The sequence below is a fragment of the Xiphophorus couchianus genome, chromosome 14 (genome assembly GCF_001444195.1).
Source record: "Xiphophorus couchianus chromosome 14, X_couchianus-1.0, whole genome shotgun sequence".
NCBI lineage: Eukaryota > Metazoa > Chordata > Actinopteri > Cyprinodontiformes > Poeciliidae > Xiphophorus > Xiphophorus couchianus.
The window spans coordinates 6,526,974-6,547,504 of record NC_040241.1 but is presented as its reverse complement, the minus strand read 5'-3'; the positions used below and the strand labels follow the sequence as shown (position 1 = coordinate 6,547,504).

Sequence of the window (20,531 nt, the reverse complement as noted above, 5' to 3'; positions counted from 1 at the left end):
GGAGTTTTTTAAAAATTTGTTTTTCTTTTATTCATAAGTCAGTTTTCCATGTTACACCAGTCTTGTTTTTGGTGATGGTAGTTGGGATTAGTGGGTTTGTTTGGGTTAATCAGAGGGACCTGAATGCAAACGGACATGAACACTAGAAGAAGTTACCAGCTGAAGTCGTCTCCCTAGTTTGTTGGTTTCGTCGGCCGAGGTTCCCAGTTTTTTTTTCTTTTTCTTTTCCTTTTGTCAATTTGTAAGATTTATTTGAATCAAACTCGTGTGAAACTGTTGCAACCCATCGTTGTTTTCTAAGCAGAGGAGTCAGTTGAGCAGGTATTTACTTCATTGTGTTTTCTATCAATCATTTTATTTTATGTTGACTTTAAGTCTACAAGTAATGTGTGTGTGATTAAACATATTAAAGTTAAAGGGAAATGTAGTGAAATAAATGTAACAATGTTTGAGATGTTAAAAAAAATAAATAAAAAACATGAAACATGGGCTTGAGATTTTCCTATTTTTTTTATACTGTGTTAAATATTACTGGTAAATTAGTTTCCCTGATTCCTCTGGCCTCTGAGCTTGAGTTACTATATGGAACCATGTATGGAAACAATCATGTCAAAAGACATGCACCATATTTAGCCACTAGTTAACTAATATCTGTAGTTTTACTTAAACAAAGCTGTATAAACTATTAAATGCGATAAAAGTCCATACACACATGTTAAGCTAAAGTCACTGAACCATTAGAGAGTTTAAAGATGTTTCATTGTGTCCAATCAGTTTAGCTTTCTAATTATTCTAATTGTTGGATTTAGATTTTTAAATTAGACATCGACCATCTTGAGCGGAAACTCAAAGACATTTTCATTTTGAAGCGTAAAACTGCTAATTAAAAATCTTCAGACACATTTTGAGTGTTAAAATGTGTCGAGATATTTCAGACGGCATCAGATTGGTCAATGTAAGAGTCACAGCCATATTTAATATTCTATATCAAACTTGGTTACTTGTTAAAATAGCTGATATTTTGACAAGTTCTCATAATCGGAGGTATTCAGTTTATGAGATATCTGAATTTCATCATTCTGATATGAATGATGAAATTGCTCACAAGCTCCTTTAGTGCTGCTGAACTTTGGGTTCTGAACAAAATTGTGAGAAATTAACTAAAAACCTTCTATATTCAAGAGCTACATTTTTATGTAGTTCAGTTAACTAGAAAATAGCTTTGTGCAGTAATAAAATGATAAAAAGCAGGTGTTGTGGTATTAATTTAGACATGTTAAAAAAAATGAGGAACTAAATCTCTTAAACTGGGTGTGTGTGGCTCTTAAAAGAGCCGTTGTGTGTTTGTTGGAGCTGCAGCCTCTAAGCTCTCTCTCCGCGGATGCGGCGGGCCAGCTGGATGTCTTTGGGCATGATGGTGACCCTCTTGGCGTGGATGGCGCACAGGTTGGTGTCCTCGAACAGACCCACCAGGTAGGCCTCGCTGGCCTCCTGCAGAGCCATGACGGCGGAGCTCTGGAAGCGCAGGTCGGTCTTGAAGTCCTGAGCGATCTCTCGGACCAGACGCTGGAAGGGCAGCTTGCGGATCAGCAGCTCCGTCGACTTCTGGTAGCGACGGATCTCCCTCAGAGCCACGGTACCGGGCCTGTAGCGGTGAGGCTTCTTCACGCCGCCGGTAGCCGGAGCGCTCTTCCTGGCTGCCTTGGTGGCCAGCTGCTTCCTGGGGGCTTTGCCTCCGGTGGATTTACGGGCGGTCTGCTTGGTTCTGGCCATGATTCTGCTTCTCTGCTCGGGATCAGGAGAGAAATGTGGCGAACCGCCGAGGCTCCGCTGCTCTTAAGCTGCGGCTCTGGGCGTCTCTCTGTGACGCTGCAGCTCCGCTCCGGATCCTGGTTGGTTAGCGGCTCCTCCTGGAGCTCAGCGCCGCCCAGAGGCGTCGCCTCCCGGCTTAATGTCCGCCGCTCATTGGAGGAAGCTGCGTTCAAAAAGTCCGCCTCTCCGTCCCGCTCTGCTGGGAGCTTTTCTGGTTGGTCGCCAGCATCGTCCCGCTCCTCTCCGCGGACATATAAAGCAGCTTTCAGCCGCTGCTGGTCACATTTTCTTGAGTCTGCAGAAACAAGAAGCAACAAAATGAGTGGCCGCGGAAAGACCGGAGGAAAAACCCGAGCGAAGGCCAAGACCCGCTCCTCTAGAGCCGGACTCCAGTTCCCGGTGGGCCGCGTTCACAGGCTGCTGCGCAAAGGCAACTATGCGGAGCGGGTCGGTGCCGGAGCCCCCGTCTACCTGGCCGCTGTGCTCGAGTATCTGACCGCTGAGATCCTGGAGCTGGCTGGGAACGCCGCCCGCGACAACAAGAAGACCCGCATCATCCCCCGTCACCTGCAGCTGGCCGTCCGCAACGACGAGGAGCTCAACAAGCTGCTGGGTGGAGTCACCATCGCTCAGGGTGGAGTGCTGCCCAACATCCAGGCGGTGCTGCTGCCCAAGAAGACCGAGAAGGCCGCCAAGGCCAAGTAAACCTGCTGCTGCTGTTGCTCAGCAACAAACACACAACGGCTCTTTTAAGAGCCACACACTTTACTGTAAGAGCTCTGACTGCTGCTGCTGCTGTAACAAACATGTTTTTATCATAAGCATCCAATTTTCTCAAAACACAGAACTTATGAAATCTTGAAAGAAAATGAATGTAACCTCACAGTGGGACAAATTATAAAATTTCCACCACTGACTTCATGTTCATAAAGTTACAATTCATTTAATTCACCAGTGAAAATGTTCTTATAAAAAGTGATTCTGGTTCTGAACTACAATCTCAGCCACTTCACTTCTATACTAAGGTCAAGTTTTTGGATTGTACAAAATATGTAATTGTATAATAAATACTATTTTATCATGTAATGAGAACAGTGTCTGAGACATGAATGAACAGTTTCTGAGACACTAGACTTTAGAAAATCAGGTAAATATACAACAGAGATTAGATTTATGTAGGTATCAAATATTAAACTGATTAAAACTAATAACTCATAATTGATTTTTTGGTAAGTTTACATTGCAAAAAGAAACAAAATGAAACATTATTTTACAAACTGATGAAGCCAAAAGATGAATAAAGTGAAGTCAGGGCTTATACTTGCCATTCAGTCCATAATTTAGCAGAATATAAAATAAATATTTACTGTTAATTCACATCCATTCATCATAAATACATGATTACGCAAAACACGTGTCTACATGACGATAGAGGTTTCTATAATTTTACTTTTAAAAGCTCTTAAATTTCACATAATATCAACATTTAGTTCATGTCATAGTTTCTCAACTGAAACACAAGATTTTACTTTACTTTCCTCTTTATTATATTAAAAACTTAACAGAGCCCTCACTCATTTTTATTCTCTCAAAATTAATTTCTGAATTGCCGAAGGAAGATTTTATTTTCTTAAAAACTGGCTAAGAAAAGCAAGAACTTTCTCGGCCGGTTCCAATAACGGGACTGGATCTGTGCAGCTCGGTTCCGCCCCTGTTCTCTTTCACGTCCGCAGTTCCCACATATAGGCGCCGTTTCCTCCTTCTGAGCCACATTGTCGCTTCAGGCTTTTCTTGAACGATACCAACATGAGCGGCAGAGGAAAAGGAGGCAAAGGTCTCGGTAAAGGAGGCGCCAAGCGGCACCGTAAAGTTCTCCGCGATAACATCCAGGGAATCACCAAGCCCGCTATCCGCCGTCTGGCTCGCCGCGGGGGAGTCAAGCGGATCTCCGGTCTCATCTACGAGGAGACCCGCGGTGTGCTCAAGGTGTTCCTGGAGAACGTCATCCGTGACGCCGTCACGTACACCGAGCACGCCAAGAGGAAGACCGTCACCGCCATGGACGTGGTGTACGCTCTGAAGAGGCAGGGCCGCACTCTGTACGGCTTCGGGGGTTAAACCGCTTCTTTACATAAATAAAACAAAACGGCCCTTTTAAGGGCCAAACACATTTCTTTAAGAAGCTGAATTTCTATGAAACGTGGCTAACAAGATCTACACTTGTTGTATGTAGTTAATAAATGATTAACTCTTAAAGTTATATTTCATTTATTAACCCTACTTAAAGCAAACGACTTATTAGTACAAGAAAGGGAAGCTGTAAAACGGGACCAGTATATATAAAGTCCAGGTCCAACAAATACAACGTAACTAAAAACGTGCAATCGATTAAAATTTGTTCCCAAAGCTAACTAGCTTTCAACTCCATGTAACTAGCTGAAGCTGTACTACAGCGCCATCAAGTGGACAAGTAAACATGCAGTGACTACAATGACCTGATCCAGGTGTGTTTTATGAAGCTTTAAACTGAATGTTTGACGCCAACAAGCAACATTTCAATATTGTCTTAGACTTTAATTCAAAGGCTGGACCAAAAGAAAAAAGTGGAAGTAACTAAGGAAGAGGATATGGATATGAATGAGCTCGTTACTTTGTCTTAAGAACAGAACTTTTCACTGACTGGGCTCAGCTTTATGTGGTTTCTCTGTTTTGAGGAAATTTCACCTGCTATAGAAAATAACATTAGTTCGCTAACATGGCAACAGTAACATTATACAGGTTAAAATAAAAAAATTGGGGCGTGGCGTAGGGGTTAGCGTGACCTATATTTGGAGGCCTTGAGTCCTCGATGCGGCCAGCGCGGGTTCGACTCTGGACCCGGCGCTGCATGTCTTCCCTCCTCTCCTTCCTGTCAGCCTACTTTTGTATAAAGGGACACTAGAGCCCACAAAAAGACCCCCTGTAGGGGTTAAACAATGTTTTTGTCTTTCCCAATAGTCAGGGGATTCTCCAGTTTTCTAAAATGACTATTTCTTTGTATTCATTACATTACAGCACCAGCTGCTTTTGAAGGGCTCTAATGCTCCTGCATTGAGGTGTCATTGCATCAAAGTTCATCTTAACACAACGGACGCTTCACCTTCAGAAATTAAAACACATCATCTGCCATGTTGCTTTTGTAGACATCATCTATATCTTTGGGCAAATCTTATTGGGAGAGATTATAAAAAAATCCTCCTGGATTACTGGACCCAGCAGTTTTCAGATCGTTTTGGTTTGGGGGAACCAGGAGGAAATTCAATGGGAAGTTGCTCTGGAGCAGCTTTTAATGCAGACATTAAAATTTTTTTTAAATACAATAATTTTGTGACCATCTAAACCAGCTTTACATATTCTAATATGAAACCTCTACACACATTTCCTTCATGCTCTATAATCCATTTAAGCTGTTTGTTCCCTATTCTTCCTATAAGGTATCTAGGAAACGTGAATGTTGCCATTTACAAGATGGCCGAACAAAACCAGGTTTTTGGTTTGAACATTTTTTTTGTTCAAATGTTTTGAAATAAAACACATTTTGCAAAAAGGCAATGCTTTTGCTTTCATTTGTGAATAAACACAACTCATTAGGTGGCATGCTGCCTTTCAAGTTGTGCTATTAATAACCGCGGCACGTTTGAGTCAAACATACAAGCAAGAGAAGGAAAGCAATGTTACAGGAAACTTACATCATCTGGATGGAAGAATCGAAACCATGGGGAGGGTGTGGTCAAAGCTGATTATAAATAACATTGTTCTTCTGTTCAGTCACCTGCACACCTGCTGGAACTCTGACAGGTAAGATGATTGGAGAGTGTGTGTGTGTGTGTGTGTGTTCATTTATCTCTGTGGGTACGGGATAAATGTTTGATCGGAAAATCATTTTGATTATTGTCAAATTATACATCAGACAAAAACAACATTTTAATTAAGTTTGAACACTTTTGGCTACACATTTTGTAATAAACATACATTGTTAAAAGTCGGGTTATTATTACAAACATTACAAATCAAGCTTTACAGTTTCTAATACACAGACTATTTAAATTGTTTTTGATAAGACTCAGTGATTAACTATACATTTTGACATTAGGAATCTGCAGATATTAATACTTATTTGACATGAAGAGTTCAACATAGGTCCGCAATATTTCTGTATTTTGATGTAATAGGTTGGAATTCAACTTTGCATGTCAAAATATAGAAAATTGCTGATCCATAGTTTTACATATGAGGTCGGACTTCATCTAAGCCACAAGGAGTCACCTGTTTGTGATGTTCATGCAGTCAAGTAGGGAATTGTGTCTGGTTTGGAAAGCTCTAAGTATTCTCTCTGCTTTTTGCAGATGATTTATTCCTGTTGGTCCTCTGGTTGAGACATTTTGCAGGTAAGTGGATCCTGAGGCATTGGAGATGAATGAATCAGTGAATGAATGAATGAATGAACGAACCTGATATGTTATTTCTATGCATCACACAAAAACAAAACCAAGCTTCACAGATCGGCAGACAAGGATAGACACAAAAAATACTACAACCCAACTCTGCATGCTACATCCTTTGGTTCAGGAGTCTGATTGTTGTGGGAGAAAACGTTGTTTAAATGTCTTCCTGTATTTTTCCCAAACAACAGGGAGGATGAGACTGAAGTTGCTGTGAGCTGTCTGTAAAGATGCCACATCTTCTCTCTGTAAACGTCCTGCAGATGAGACACTGATGGTGTCCTCAGCAGTTTTTATTACCAGAATCTCTCTTCTGCTGTTGTGAATGTGAGGATCCTTCCAGCCTTTGCGGAACGTTGTGTTGTGCAACAATAGGCTTGGCAATGACTAACTGTTATTGACTAACAAAGGCGATTGTTAACAAAGTCATTAATTTTAATCAGAATTACCAAGGTAGGGCAACACCTGATTATCTGGAATTCATAACTGAACAGCTGACAGACTCTGCCTGTTATTGCTTCATGAATACCTGCTGGATGAGTTGTCATATTATACAACAGCAGATGGAGTGAACACATTACATGCATATTCAAAACATCTCTCCAAAGTACAATAATTTAACAGCATACCTTAACTTCCGGTTAAGATACTTATGTCGATAATCTCTAACTGGACTGGTAACATTCATCTAAACCAGAGGTTCCTAAACCTGATCCTCAAGTAACCAATTCCATTAAGTGGAAGCAAGGAGACGCCCACAACATGCATTTTCTTCTTTCCTTGGTGTGTCAGCATATCATGGAGTAGGGTGGAGATCGTCAACAAAACTTCTCAGTAAGGCAAACTGAAACTAGTCCTGATTAGTGAAGATGTATGGTGTGATGTGATTATTCATAAGCTGCTCCAAACATTTCTGTGTTAATGGTGTCAATATCACCTGGACAATAAAATTTATCGAAGCTGGATTTGGCCTCTTGGTCAGAGGAATGGTGATGACAGTCTTTGGACAGGTTGGCACTTTGGCTTGGCTGAGAAAAATGTCAAATGTGTCTGGAAAGACATTGTTTAGCCTTTCAACAAAGGTTTTCAACACACACCAAGTGAATTGATCTGGACCATTCTGTGGGTCTCACTATACATTGTTATTTTGACTATTTATGCTAAAACCCTTGTCTCTTCTATTTTTAGGATTGCAAACGGTGTGTGGTGAAACAACCTTTTCAAGCAGAAGCAACACAAACAAAAGACCCTTCTGTTTGATGTGACCATCATGGAAAGTAACTCAGGAGAAGATATGAACTCTGCCCTAAGTCTTGATGAAGGAAATGATTTATATTGTCGTTGTGAACCATACATTTTTGCACATGTGCAGACCGACCCAATGTCCACCAATACACAATTGTTCTCAATGTTGGCACTGTTGAATGCCTATGTTCCCAATTCCTACCTGAACATGGAAGAGTGTCAAAAAATCCTAGGACCGCCTGATCCCATCTATGGAGGTCCTCCCTTCGAAGTTAGAATGCGACCATTTTCCAAGCTCATCAAAGTATCTGGCTCAGTGGTATGCCTGATTCATCCAGATGTTGCTACAAGGTCTGTGGAGCTATTGGCTGACCTAGGCACTCCCAGAAGTACCTTAGCACAGGACTGTGTGTTTCAGCTTTGTGGAGAAGAAGTCCAACCTCACACTGTCCAGTTTGTCAAAGATTTGCTAACAAGGAGAGAAATGGGTCCAAATGGCGAAGAGAAATTCTCCATGCTAATTAAGGATATCATTGAGAAAGAAAAATTTAGTAAAGCACTCTGGGTTTTGAAAAATGCTTCAAACAAATTCAGAGACAAACACATCTTCCCCCAAACGGTTGCTCGTCTGTATTACATTGGAGGACGTTACCCAAACTTCAAAAAAGCTGAGAAATGGGCTAAAAAAGCCATCAAAAGAGCCCAGAACAACTCATATGCCGCAGACACCCTTGGACAGGTGTACAAGAACCATTTATTGAGAGGGGCCAAACAATCCAGTGAGGTGAATAAAATGGCTGAGAAGGCCTTCGAGGCGTTCAAAGATGTAGAGATGAAAGCTGACAAGGAACTAGGCCCTGAACTGAGTGAATACGATGGCTGTGCCAACAATTCCGTTTCGTTCAACAACCGAGGCCATTTTGGTTTCATTCAAGTGGCCAAGATCGTCTCTGAGAAACGTAGACATAACAATCCGTTTGAGGACACCCTAAAATTGGAAGTTGAAGACAAATTTGAGTTTTTTGAATGGTATCTCAGCTACTCCCAGCCTGACAGGACAACAGTGGAACCAAATTACTTTTGGGAAGATGTTGCCATCTGCTATCAACTATACAGGGAGAAAGATGCAGCTGACTCCACCAGTTTCCCAGCTCTTCTCGATTGCCTGAATCACGGCCTTTTTGTGTCGAAGGAAAAACGAGCCTTCACGTCTGCGGTGACAGAGAAAACACGGCCACAGTTGGAGCAAACCCGAGATGAATTAAAGACTGATTATGAGGAAAATGTAGATGATGTGAAAGTGGCAGAGAGGTACATCCTTTCAAACATCATCTTGAACAACAAAGGGCCCCACTCTCCTCAACACGCCCTGGTTAGAAAACTTCAGGCAATCCTACAGAGGTTTCTGCCCATTGGGGCAAATAGTAGAGACCCAGAGTTTTACCTTTTGGTCCTGCTGTTGTTTTGGCCAGAGGAACAGCGAATGGTAGGTCAAGAAAACAATGATGAAGAGTTACAAGAACCTGACACAAACAATGATCAGCTTCAAGACCAAACTCTTGAGGAAGCAGATGTAGAGGAGAACAATACAGGAGAAGAATCTGAGCAGCCCCCTTCTCTTGACATGGAAAAATATGTCACTTTCATGGGAAACGCCTACGATAGAGTCTACGCCAAGTACCTTCGAGGTCGTTACCTGCTGCCACTGTTTTTTCTAGGTAAGGGTTCTGGACTTAGCAGATGGATCCACAGGTCTAGACTGGACAAGATGGTGGAGATCCTGGTGGAAACTCAGCTCGCTAATGAACCGAGTGGCTCAAATGGAAACAAAATGAAAATAGAGAAGATCAATGATATGTGGAGTAGTGGGGAGGTGTGGCAGCTGCCAGAAATCCAGGATGTGCTTCAGCCCATTCAAATGGAGACAATGCAAAGTGGAGAAGATCATAATGCGTTTCTTAGTGTCGGCGGGAAGAAAATAAGAAAAAGTCTCTTCCAGGTTCACCATGTGTGTGAATCAGAGCTCTTTTATCTTGGCTTCAACATTAGGGGTCCTGTCATATTCGAAGTGAAGGGTCAGTAAAACACCTTTGATTGTCCAGAAAGACACCATTATAAAGGTTCCTATACAAAGCAGCAACAAAACACTGCTTGTGTCAGCAATGGTTTCTGGGATAGAAAGCAGCATTTTCATTCATTCCCTCAAGTTTCTGAGTGCAGACGGGTCTCTTAAAAGAAGGCACTCTGTGGATTTTCTAACCAGTAATGGCTGAATGAGGGGCGGTAGAGGATTACATCTGAAAAGCTCACCGATCCGTTTTCAGCTTTATTCTGCAAACTTCATGTTGGATCTTATTACTGTGACCAAATATATTAATTACAGTGGCTGTTTTTGTCTGTTAGGTTTTAATGCAGAAGCAATATTAATCAACGGTCTTGGATTCTCTGATGTCATTCATAGAACATGAATGAATTGGGTTGATTTTAATTTGTCTTTCTCCTTGTTTCTGTTGTTAGATAAAGATTGATATTCAAATAAATTAAGAATGATTAAAATCATACTAATGCTTCCTGAAAAAACAAATTTATCAAACTCTAATAAAAATATGCCATAATGCTGGACTGTGTTATACGTGAGTTATTTTTATCTAAGTTGTTGCTGGCCTTCAGATTTCGAGCCAAGCCTCCCATTGTGACCTTTTCCATCAATATTTTCTAACAATCTCCCAAACATTTGAGCTAAATTGCGAAATCACACCCTTACACTTTAAATCTCACACCTATCATACTGAGCTAATTGCTTGCACAAACCACTGTTTGAACCAAAAATCCTCTTATTTAATTATCTCTATTCATTCTGTCAACTTTTTTATTTTTATGTGTGTGGTGCAACAACACAAGTTAGTGTGTGACCTACATCTATGAAACTGACTGATAAATTACATCTGATCACTGAAATAAATGTCAAAGAAAAGCATCATGGAGATTGTTCAACAAGAAGAAGGATGTTAAAAAATAGATTAAAGCTTCTTAAGTTGTTTGAATATGTTTAAAACCCACATTAAATAGTTTTCTATGAGCTCACTCAATCTAAAGCGGTTGCAGTGCTACATTGCCACCTAGTGGTTGTTTATTAGTATAGCAGCAACTTTATCTCAGTAAGAAGCAACATTATTAAATGCTGTCCGTTGACCCTAATGAAGTAAACTCGCAACATTTCAGATTGATGGTGTTTAAAATGAGTTTAGCTGATCCTCAGTTCTGCACACAAAGACTATCTATGTAACAAAGGCTGAAAAATAGTGATTTATGTGCAGTAAAACTGTGACATATTTGGCTCTGGGTTGGTGACAGAGGAACAGAATCCACACTGGAATTTGATAAAGCAGATCATTTATTTCTTCTAACCAATAAAAAGGCAAATCCTTATGATAAAAATCCATTTTTGTAAAGCAATGTTGATAAATGATCCAACAAAAACCAGAAAATCATTAGTAACTAATAGTGCAGAGAAAGACTTAAGAGAAGCATTTTGTAGGTCACAACTAAAAGGTGCAGAAAACCCAATACCCCGACTCAAAATAATGATGTCATTCTGTAACGGTTGCTAGGCAGCCACCAACACAGAGAGCAGGGCTGTGAGAGAGAGTCAAAGCTGCACAGGGACGAGTTTGAACATCAGAAAATATGTGTATGAAACCTCTGATCGTTTGAAAACCGAACTGCGCAGATTATGTTCACAAACAATGTTTTTAACGAGAGGACAAAGGTTGGAGATAGACCTAAATATGAAAACAAACAAACATATTTCATTTTAAGATCGAATGATGTTCAGCAATAACAACTACAATTAGCAAGAAGCAACAATAACACACATGTAGGTTATAGATATAAAATGGTAGAAAATTCTGGTATCGACATGTCTATACATATAGATTTAAACTATATGTATAGTATATGTATATATGTATATATATTATATTAGTAAATTTGCTTCTGACTGATTGCACTAATAATTCAAAGATATTGCTGCAGGCTTGTCCGACCAACGCGTTGCAAGAATGAAAATGTGATGTGATCTGGTGCAGACCACCACCTTCCTGTTCATTTGAGAACCACGGAAACCAAACGGCAGAGGCTGCTGGGCTCGTTTTGAGCATCGGCTCGACGTCTAAAAACGTGTGTCAGCACAAATATGGGAGAAAAGGAGATTTAAACTGTGAAGAAATAAGAACATCCACTAAAGTGGTCAGGAAGCAAATAAAGGACAAGACCCAGAAAAAAAACGCAAGTTATTAAAACAAATACCCAAATACTAATCCGGGATTGATTGCCTTTTTTTTTTTTAAATCCATTCTCTGGTAGACTAACAAATAAACAATAGTAACTTTAACATAGTTTTGGGTTGGAAAAATTAACCCAATATGTTAATTTTGCTTCCACTAAGTAATGTAGCACTGGTTGGTGCAGTTTGGTTCACTATTTGGACTTTTTCCATCGTAAAATCGCCCCCTGAAAGCAACCGAGCCATTCCTGGTACCCTCATCTGTTGTAGGTCGTAGGACAATGGCACCGTATGCTTAGGGTGGAGCTGCTGGTGCCACCGAAACCAGTTCGTTAACTGGGACCTATTTCATCGAAATGAAGGATTATTATCGTACTTATACACAAATCTCTGCCAAATCTATTTCCCCCTCAAGAAGTCGCCGCTCACTCTACTCTTGCCTTTCCTGACTCTCTTAGTGACATCGAATTGGGAAGTTCTTCAAATTGGAATGGATGAATGAATGAATGAATGAATGAATATACTTTGTTAATCCCAGAGGGAAATCCTCAGACAAAATGACTGTAAAATCAAAATGAATTGATGATTTTGTTGAGTCCAGTTTCTCTGTGCTGACCTCTTATTGAAAGTCTGTTGTCAACAACAATGTTGGTACTAAAATAGCTGCTGACCTTAAGTTTGATAACCAAAAGTGCTGAGATGTCTCTCTGAGAATAAAGCTCTCCTTTACTTTTCTGCTTTCTTCAGCATTTCTTCACCAGTAGGTTTATTACATTTCTCTTTTAATAGGACTGAGCCGGGTCGATGTGTCACCCGTTCTGGGTTTGTGGAGAGGTGGAGGAAGCGGTACACGGAGCCACAACATTTTCTCAACCAGACCAATGTGTTGCATGACCGGACTTTAGCTTCACCGTTCTCTACATGCAGTGCAGACCTCCGGCTTCCTTTTCCTTTTCGTGAGAAAAACAAAACGAAGAAGCCATTAACACCCACATGCTTGGTTTTGCTCAGTGCTCTCCACTTCGCCACTTCTCCGTTTAATACAATTTGCGGTTTTCCTCGTTTGTGTGGCCAGTGATTTCTCTCTGCTTCAAAACAGATGCAGTGGAAGGTTGAACCGCCGTCACACAACGGGCCTGAGAGCCAAAGTTGGACTGTAGCAGAAAAATGCGAGGAGCACCTTCATCTTCTGAACGTGAAATTGAACAAAACCCCCAAATAAAATCGACTCACCTCCTAACTAGTTCTGAGGCCCGACACCTCTCAAAAGCTGCTAACTGCTTTTCTCTCGCTCAGAGTGTCAAACCTCAACTTTCCAACCTCAATCGCCGCTGCTCGCCACAATGGTGACGTGTCAAAAAACAAAGTTGATTTGAGTCAGCAGTGTGAATATTTGTTGATTGTGATCTCAGACTTACAACGTGAGGCTTTAATTGCAGTTATTTGATTGGCTGTTTGCCGTGAGCTGGGATATGTGGGGGGTCTTGGTCAACTGATAACAACGTCAGCGACTTCCTTCAGTCTCTTCACAAGACAGAGAGCAGAGACGGGCCGACCACGGCAGGTGAGTCAATATTTTCTCAGCTATAACCGACAATATTTATTTATTTATTTTATTGAGAAATATATGACTGATAAGTCAAGTTTTTTGATTTTCATAACTTTATTTAAACATGAACAAAAACAAACAAAAACAACCCACCCCAAATCAACATGGAGCATCACAGTGTCCACATACAAACATACATACACAAAGTACAGACAGACATTCCCAGTCATGGTTCAAAGTAGTCGAAACAGTCGGACAAGCAAATGAATGACATGCTGACTGTAAAAATGAGGAGAAAAAATAAAAAAGTAAATAAAAAATGACATTCTCTGTAAGAAAGATTGCAGTGGGTTCCAGATCCTCCAGAATTTGTCCGACTTTTGATGAAAGGTCATGGGTCAATGTTTTTGACACAGCTTTTTAAATTATGATTTAGGAGTTTTGTTCTTTTAACATCCTAATCACGGCTTCGAAGCGCTCGGCTGTTCAGAGCAACAGCAACGTAACAGCGGCGTGACGAACCTTTTGAGTTGCATTCAGTAACTTTGAGTTTCTGCTTCTTCAGACAGGAAAATGAAGGTCATCCTGCTGATCGCTGTCATGAGCAGCTGCGCTGTGGGAGACGAGGATTTCTTCAACAATCGGCCCTGTCGGGGGTCCAATGCTAAAACCGCTTTCGAGAACTTTGAAAAAAACCACATCCTTCCAAAAAACTTTGATACCAGTTCAAAATCTGCATGGGAGAAGTGAGTTACTGATGTTAATATTTATTATTAAAAGGTGAGAATAAACGTCAATAGTTAATTTACTGATATGAAAGCATTGCTCCGTAACATTAAAGTCAGAGCTATAAACTTTATTTTAGGCCTCATCTACGTCTAGTTGTATGTGATTCAGTTCAGTTCAAATCAAACTCTCTCTAAATAAAGTTTTATGTAAACATTTATTTTGAGTTTGCTTCGAATGAGAGAAACAATAAAGTGTTTCGGATCATCAGATAGATTTGAGTATAAAATAAAAGATACAGAATAAATACAAACATTTCTTTTCAAACTTTGACAGAACTGCTCCTGTTCCATCCAGATATTTTGACACAACGTTTTTTTTTTTTTACATCTGCATAGTTACATTCATAATGTTAAGTTTAACTGAAAGACTTGTGACATCATGAAAAACCTTTTATTAATGAAATACATGAATATTTTTAAATGATATATTTATTTCCCTAGCCGTATCCAAAGCTTGAGACGCTGCGGAAAGACAACTCTGACCTTCATCGAGGAATCAAACACCAAACTTGTTATAAAAATCTGCAACGGCGGCGGCTGGAACTGGCAGGGCAACTTGTGCACGAGTACCTCAAATATCCCAGTGTATGTAGTGAAAGTGAACAAGATGGGTTGCACGATTGAAGATGTCCCGGCTAAAACGGACGAACTGGTGACGGTGGCCTGCGACAAAGTTGGCAAGAGATGCCTTCCTGTTCATTTGCAGACAAACCAAACTAAGAAGCGACGCAAAGTCACCTGCTCCTCTGCTGCTGCTGACGATTATTGGTCTGATGAGCAATTTAACATCTCAATCAGGATTGGCTAAGAGATGATTAAAAATACTGGGAAAATGCGTCTACGCTGTTGCTGTTAGAAAATTGAACCTGCTCCAGCAATCCTGAAATGAATTGCTGGAGAAGTTCTGCACCAAAGCTTTTTTATTATTATTATTTTTAATCTGCATTGCATTATTAAGAGTGGACATTTTTACATCCTTTTACATGTCAGTTTAATTTTTGTTCATTCTGGAGAAGGTGTGAATACGAACATCTGTTGAAAATGTAGAGCTTTCAAAAGTAGAGTTGAAACCAGAAGTCTGCATCCACTGAACATAAAGACACAAACACTTTTTTTCTTCTCTCTGTCTGAAGCTAAATCCGACCAAATGCGTCTCGTTTTAGGTTAGTTAAAGTTATTTCAATTAGTTTTATTTGCTAAATGCCAGAAAACTTAGTGAAAAAATGTTTTGGAGATTTTTTTTTGTTACTTTCTTCAAATTCAGAAGGTTTGGAAACATCTGGTTCCAACTGCACATGCAGTCACATTAATTGTTTCTATCCTGATGTCCTTATTAACTGCTGAGCAAATTACTGTTGCTTTGAATGTTGCCTAATAAAGCTCATATGAAATCTGACTTTGTCCTGTTATCCAATCACAGCTCATGTTTTAAAACAGCTCTGCAGTTCTGAGAGTTATTATTAAAGCAGCTATGATGCTATTAGCCATTTTGTTCCTAGTTTTTCAATGAATGTTATAACAGCAAAGTTCACTCAAATGCTGAGAATTTGTGTTTTGAGTTAGTTGTTCACCAAACACATGTAGACATAATGTAAAAAATTATAAATATCAATAATTACGGTTAATTTTAAGCTTCCTGAGACCTGAATCTGTTTACACACTCACCATGTCAGCCTTTTATGTATAGTTTTTAAAGTTAGTGTGTGACTCACATCTAGACCTACATCTTAGCACAAAACAATAATATTCATGTAGATATAAGGCAGATAAAATCTGGTGTTATTTAAATGGGACATTTGGCTTTAGATAAGTATTAGTGGTAAACGTGGCTCTGACTGATTGCTCTAGTAATTCAAAAATGTTGGTGAAAGTTCGTCCGACCAAATCGCTGCAACCATGGAAACGGTTTCTGGAAAACCAGATGTGGCAGAGGCTGCAGACCGCCACCTTCCTGTTCCTCTTAGCGCAACTTAGCCGGTGAAACATGTTAAACAGACGCGACTGCACCGAAATGTAAAGCTCCGCAAATTAAACATAAATAAACTCATGTTCTGACAAGTTGTAAGGAAGAAACAAATTCAACGACACGCCCAAACCTGCTAAATGGTTTTCACACGATGGAAAAGTTTGTTAGCCACAATGTTCCACCCTCAGTCACACCGTCGCTCGCCACCAAGGTCAAATGTCAGAAAACAAACTCTTGACTTGAGTCAGAAATGTGAAAACTTTTAGTTTATGACCACAGACTAAAGTCTTAGGTTAGCATGAAGTCATTCGATTTGGCTGTTTGCTCTGAGCCTGGTTACCTGGTGGTCATGGTAACCGACCATAACTATTGGTTATAGTCGTGAACCAAGTGTTTTTGAAGATTATTGGTCTGACAAACAATTTAATCAATCTGGATTGACTGAGAGGTGATTAAAAACACTTCAGAAATGCTTCTGCGCCACTAAAACCCTTTAACCTGCTCCAGCAAATCCTGTAGAAAAAAAACCAAACAGTTCTTCACATGAAATGATTTTTTCCCCCCTGCATCTTGTTTAACTTGACGTTTAATACGAAAACCTTTTTACATGTCGGTGCAGCTTTTGCTTGTTTCACAAATGTAAAGCTTTGAAATCCGTGTGACATCAAGTGGATCGTTCATAAACCGATTTCCTTACTTACTGTGCTAAGAAACGTACAATGATATTGTCTAATAAAGCTCATATTCCTGCATTAACTTTGTTGATTTCCAGTCAAAGCTCATTTTTAAATCGTTCTAACTAGATAACTATTTTCTTTCTGGACAGGTATGCGCATGTTTTTTTTTTTCCTGATTGCTTGTTTTCTTGCTTTTGAAAACCTGTTTGAAATAAATCAAATTATATACAAAAATTTGAATATGTATGACTAGATTAAAGTGACTGGTTTTTCTGAAGTAGGTTTATTTACACCCAGTATGTGTTGTAAATAAACTGGATTAAAAACTGAGGTGTGAATTTACAGCATGGTTCAGAAATGAGATTTTGGGGTTTTATAAATGAACTGAACTGAGTTGAAACGAGTAGAAAATATTCACAGACTCAAAGAACCGTCAGAAATTCCCGCCTCTTTCTTTTTTTGTCGCTAAATTCCACGTGATTTGTTTTTGAAGTCAGCGCTTTGAAGTTGACCCGCTGAGCGAAACAGCCAGTCACAGCGGGGGGATGACGCAGCGCTATTTGCATGCTGGATGTATAACAGCGACCTCACCGCTGTCAGCGAGTCATTCGTTGCTGTCGGAACCAGCGAGGAGGAAAAATGCCCGAACCCGCCAAGTCTGCGCCCAAGAAGGGCTCCAAGAAAGCGGTCACCAAGACGGCCGGCAAAGGAGGCAAGAAGAAGAGAAGGACCAGGAAGGAGAGCTACGCCATCTACGTGTACAAGGTGCTGAAGCAGGTCCACCCCGACACCGGGATCTCCTCCAAGGCCATGAGCATCATGAACTCCTTCGTCAACGACATCTTTGAGCGCATCGCCTCCGAGGCCTCCCGTCTGGCTCACTACAACAAGCGGTCCACCATCACCTCCAGGGAGATCCAGACCGCTGTGCGCCTCCTGCTGCCCGGTGAGCTGGCCAAGCACGCCGTGTCCGAGGGAACCAAGGCTGTGACCAAATACACCAGCTCCAAGTAACCAGCTCTGCTGCTGATGCTCCAACCCAACGGCTCTTTTAAGAGCCACTCACTGCATCTGGAGAGCTTTGATTTATGCACTGAGACATTTAAAGTTATTAAAATATGACATGTTTGTCCTGTGATGCTAAACTGGGAAGCTACAAGCAAAGTGACAGTGCAATCTAGCAAATGAAACTGTTTACTTTGCCATTGCAATCCACTTGTTGAATGAAAGTTGGTGGCATTAATGTTAATGAAGCATTTCAAAAGCTGCATAATTGTACATTAAACTTATTTTAGATGTTTCTCAGACATGCAAAAAAGAAGTAACTTCTTGACATTAACCTAACAAATATAAATATCTGTGAATAATGATCACAGTTTTCTAATTTGTACAGATTCAGCCTGTGAAGTTGATTTTTTTTTTTTGTCAGAACGTAAACGTTGCTTTTCAAATCCCGTCTTTCATGTTTGCTACAATCTGAGCTCAGAGGAATGTGGACAAAACCTGCGTCGGTGTTCAGGTCCTGCAGCGGTGAGTGAAGGAGGTCACCAATGTTAAATTTCTGGAAAGTCTAATATATTTTATAAACTAACAGCTGCCATCATAGCTGGGTGTAGAACCCAGATGTGATGCTCTAATGACGAGTAGCACAACTTCAATATAGTTTTAGTAAGTAACTGCAATAAACGACACAAGTAAAAGTAACAAAGCATTTGGTGAAATGATTATTATTATTATTATTAACTACTGTTTGACTGATCATAATGTGAATAATAAGAAAAATGTTTGGCAGATAAACAACAAAAGTGCTCTGTGAATGGACGTACTAAGTTGGCCACAATTGTTGACTAAATGTTTTACTGACCAAACCTCTTTTCCACCTCGTTCTTCTTAAATAAGCCAGAGGCTATTATATTTTATATGTTTGTAACTTATTTATTTTAAGAGTACCATTCACAACATCACAATCTATTATTTGAACTTCAGCACCAGCAAGTATTTGTTTATATCTGTTTTCTTAATCTGCAATGGACTGGCGATCTGTCCAGGGTCCAGCCCTCATGACCCACTATAGGGATAAACGTGCGTGTATGATAATTAATGGATGGATGAATGTAATGTACATTTGTCTCCAAAATATTGATTTGATTCATGTTTTATGACTTTTGTTTCAGATAGATAGGGTGTAAAGATAGATAAATACATCTCCATAATGATTCCTTATTGTTGCTTATTTTAGATTGTTTGTTACTAATATAATTCTAAATAAAGATTTAATAAAGATTTAAAAATAAAAAAGGGACATACCACGTGACGTATCACGTTTTGTAGCCATTTCTTTACTGTTTAATTTGTATTTTTAATTTTGAAAGTGTTCTTGGTGTTTTGAAAGGCGTTGTCAAATAAAATACATTATTATTCTAATTATTATAACACGGTTGGTACAGGAAATATTGTCACTAGCGCCCCCTTCATTTCCGGAATGAAATAGTCATAAGGTATGAGACTGACAGTGGTCCGTCCCGCCCCTTTCCGTTTGCTGCAGCGAGGTGAACTTGGAATTTTTAGCAACATAAAATAAAGTTTCACAATGTTCACCAAAAACTAACTTGTGTTAGGGACTGTTAAAGTCTCCCAAGCTATTTAAATTCCTGTCAAAACTTTGTAGATGTTTTTTTTTTCATGCATTTACAATCAATAAATGAAGGACTGTATTAGTGGATTTTATTACATATTTTTTTCTTATTATTTGGTGGAAGCTTTACATAAGCCCATTGGGCGTTGGCATCTTCCTGCATTGTTTTTTTCTTCATAAAATTAAAAATTAAAAACTGCAGCTTTCCCATTCATTTCCAATCCACCAGCAACTTCTGTCTAGAGTCCATGGAATAGTCGTTCAAAATACCAATAAAACAAATTACATGGTTTATGACAAACTAGAACTGGAACATTTATGTCTTTTTCTCTGACCGTTCCCCGCCGTGTTCCTTGGGATTCATGAAGATCTTTGGTCTCTCCATTCTCTGAAAATCCTCTGATTCAGTTATGAAACAAATGGATTGATGCTGACATTACAGACAATACAACTATTTCCATATAAAATGGCCTCAATTTGTTTCAACTAGATGTGATTATTTGGTGTCAGAGCCAAGGGACCAGGATCACCTGAAACTAAAACAGTAAGAGCAAAACAAAATAACCATGAACTAAAATGGAGACTCATTTCAGAGTTCTTGAGACACTGCCCCCTAGTGTGCAGGGGCACACTTGGGGGCAGTCACCCTAATCAGTCACCCTAACACTGTATAACCCCCCCACCCACTCCCCACCAGCCCAATTTCAATATGGGGGCGGGGGGCTGGTTGGTCAGTGTGGTAGATTTCTCAAACACTGACATCATCATCATTCCATAGATGAAGGAAAACTGTGATGTCACAACTAGAGTCATGCTTGTGATGTCATCAGCACTGTATGTATGTAGCAAACTGCTACCTTCTTGTCATAGCTTCCTGCACTACTGACGAGTTCAGACGTACGCAAAGCGCTTTCAGAAGGAGATTGTTTGCAGAAAAAGACAGATTTGAACCAGCACTGTTTTGTATAAACATGTCATATCCAACACAACAATACTCCAACGGTGGGATGAGACCCCAGCAGTCAGATTTTATAGCTGAACAACAGCAGCAAGGCTGGGAAGAGAACAGACCTGTGATGGACTTCCAGAGAGA

The 20,531-nt window shown here is 40.0% G+C and overlaps 5 protein-coding genes across 5 annotated transcripts; 4 read left to right on the top strand and 1 right to left on the bottom strand.

The window, feature by feature from the left end:
• Positions 1 to 14: 14 nt before the first annotated feature.
• Positions 15 to 1,914, bottom strand: LOC114157200 (histone H3). Its single transcript, XM_028038061.1, has one exon. It carries the CDS (start codon positions 1,771 to 1,773, stop codon positions 1,363 to 1,365), a length of 411 nt encoding a protein of 136 aa, XP_027893862.1. The 5' UTR covers positions 1,774 to 1,914; the 3' UTR covers positions 15 to 1,362.
• Positions 1,778 to 2,575, top strand: LOC114157180 (histone H2A-like). Its single transcript, XM_028038035.1, has one exon. The coding sequence runs from the start codon at positions 1,807 to 1,809 to the stop codon at positions 2,515 to 2,517; it is 711 nt and encodes a 236-aa protein (XP_027893836.1). The 5' UTR covers positions 1,778 to 1,806; the 3' UTR covers positions 2,518 to 2,575.
• A 606-nt stretch (positions 2,576 to 3,181) lies between these two features.
• Positions 3,182 to 4,223, top strand: LOC114157234 (histone H4). Its single transcript, XM_028038099.1, has one exon. It carries the CDS (start codon positions 3,619 to 3,621, stop codon positions 3,928 to 3,930), a length of 312 nt encoding a protein of 103 aa, XP_027893900.1. The 5' UTR covers positions 3,182 to 3,618; the 3' UTR covers positions 3,931 to 4,223.
• A 1,357-nt stretch (positions 4,224 to 5,580) lies between these two features.
• Positions 5,581 to 9,754, top strand: LOC114157109 (sterile alpha motif domain-containing protein 9-like). The gene is made up of 3 exons (XM_028037896.1): positions 5,581 to 5,649; positions 6,198 to 6,239; positions 7,482 to 9,754. The coding sequence occupies exon 3, from the start codon at positions 7,564 to 7,566 to the stop codon at positions 9,619 to 9,621; it is 2,058 nt and encodes a 685-aa protein (XP_027893697.1). The 5' UTR covers positions 5,581 to 5,649; positions 6,198 to 6,239; positions 7,482 to 7,563; the 3' UTR covers positions 9,622 to 9,754.
• A 7,673-nt stretch (positions 9,755 to 17,427) lies between these two features.
• LOC114157225 (histone H2B 1/2-like) lies at positions 17,428 to 18,121 on the top strand. Its single transcript, XM_028038090.1, has one exon. The coding sequence runs from the start codon at positions 17,443 to 17,445 to the stop codon at positions 17,815 to 17,817; it is 375 nt and encodes a 124-aa protein (XP_027893891.1). The 5' UTR covers positions 17,428 to 17,442; the 3' UTR covers positions 17,818 to 18,121.
• The last annotated feature ends 2,410 nt before the right edge of the window (positions 18,122 to 20,531 follow it).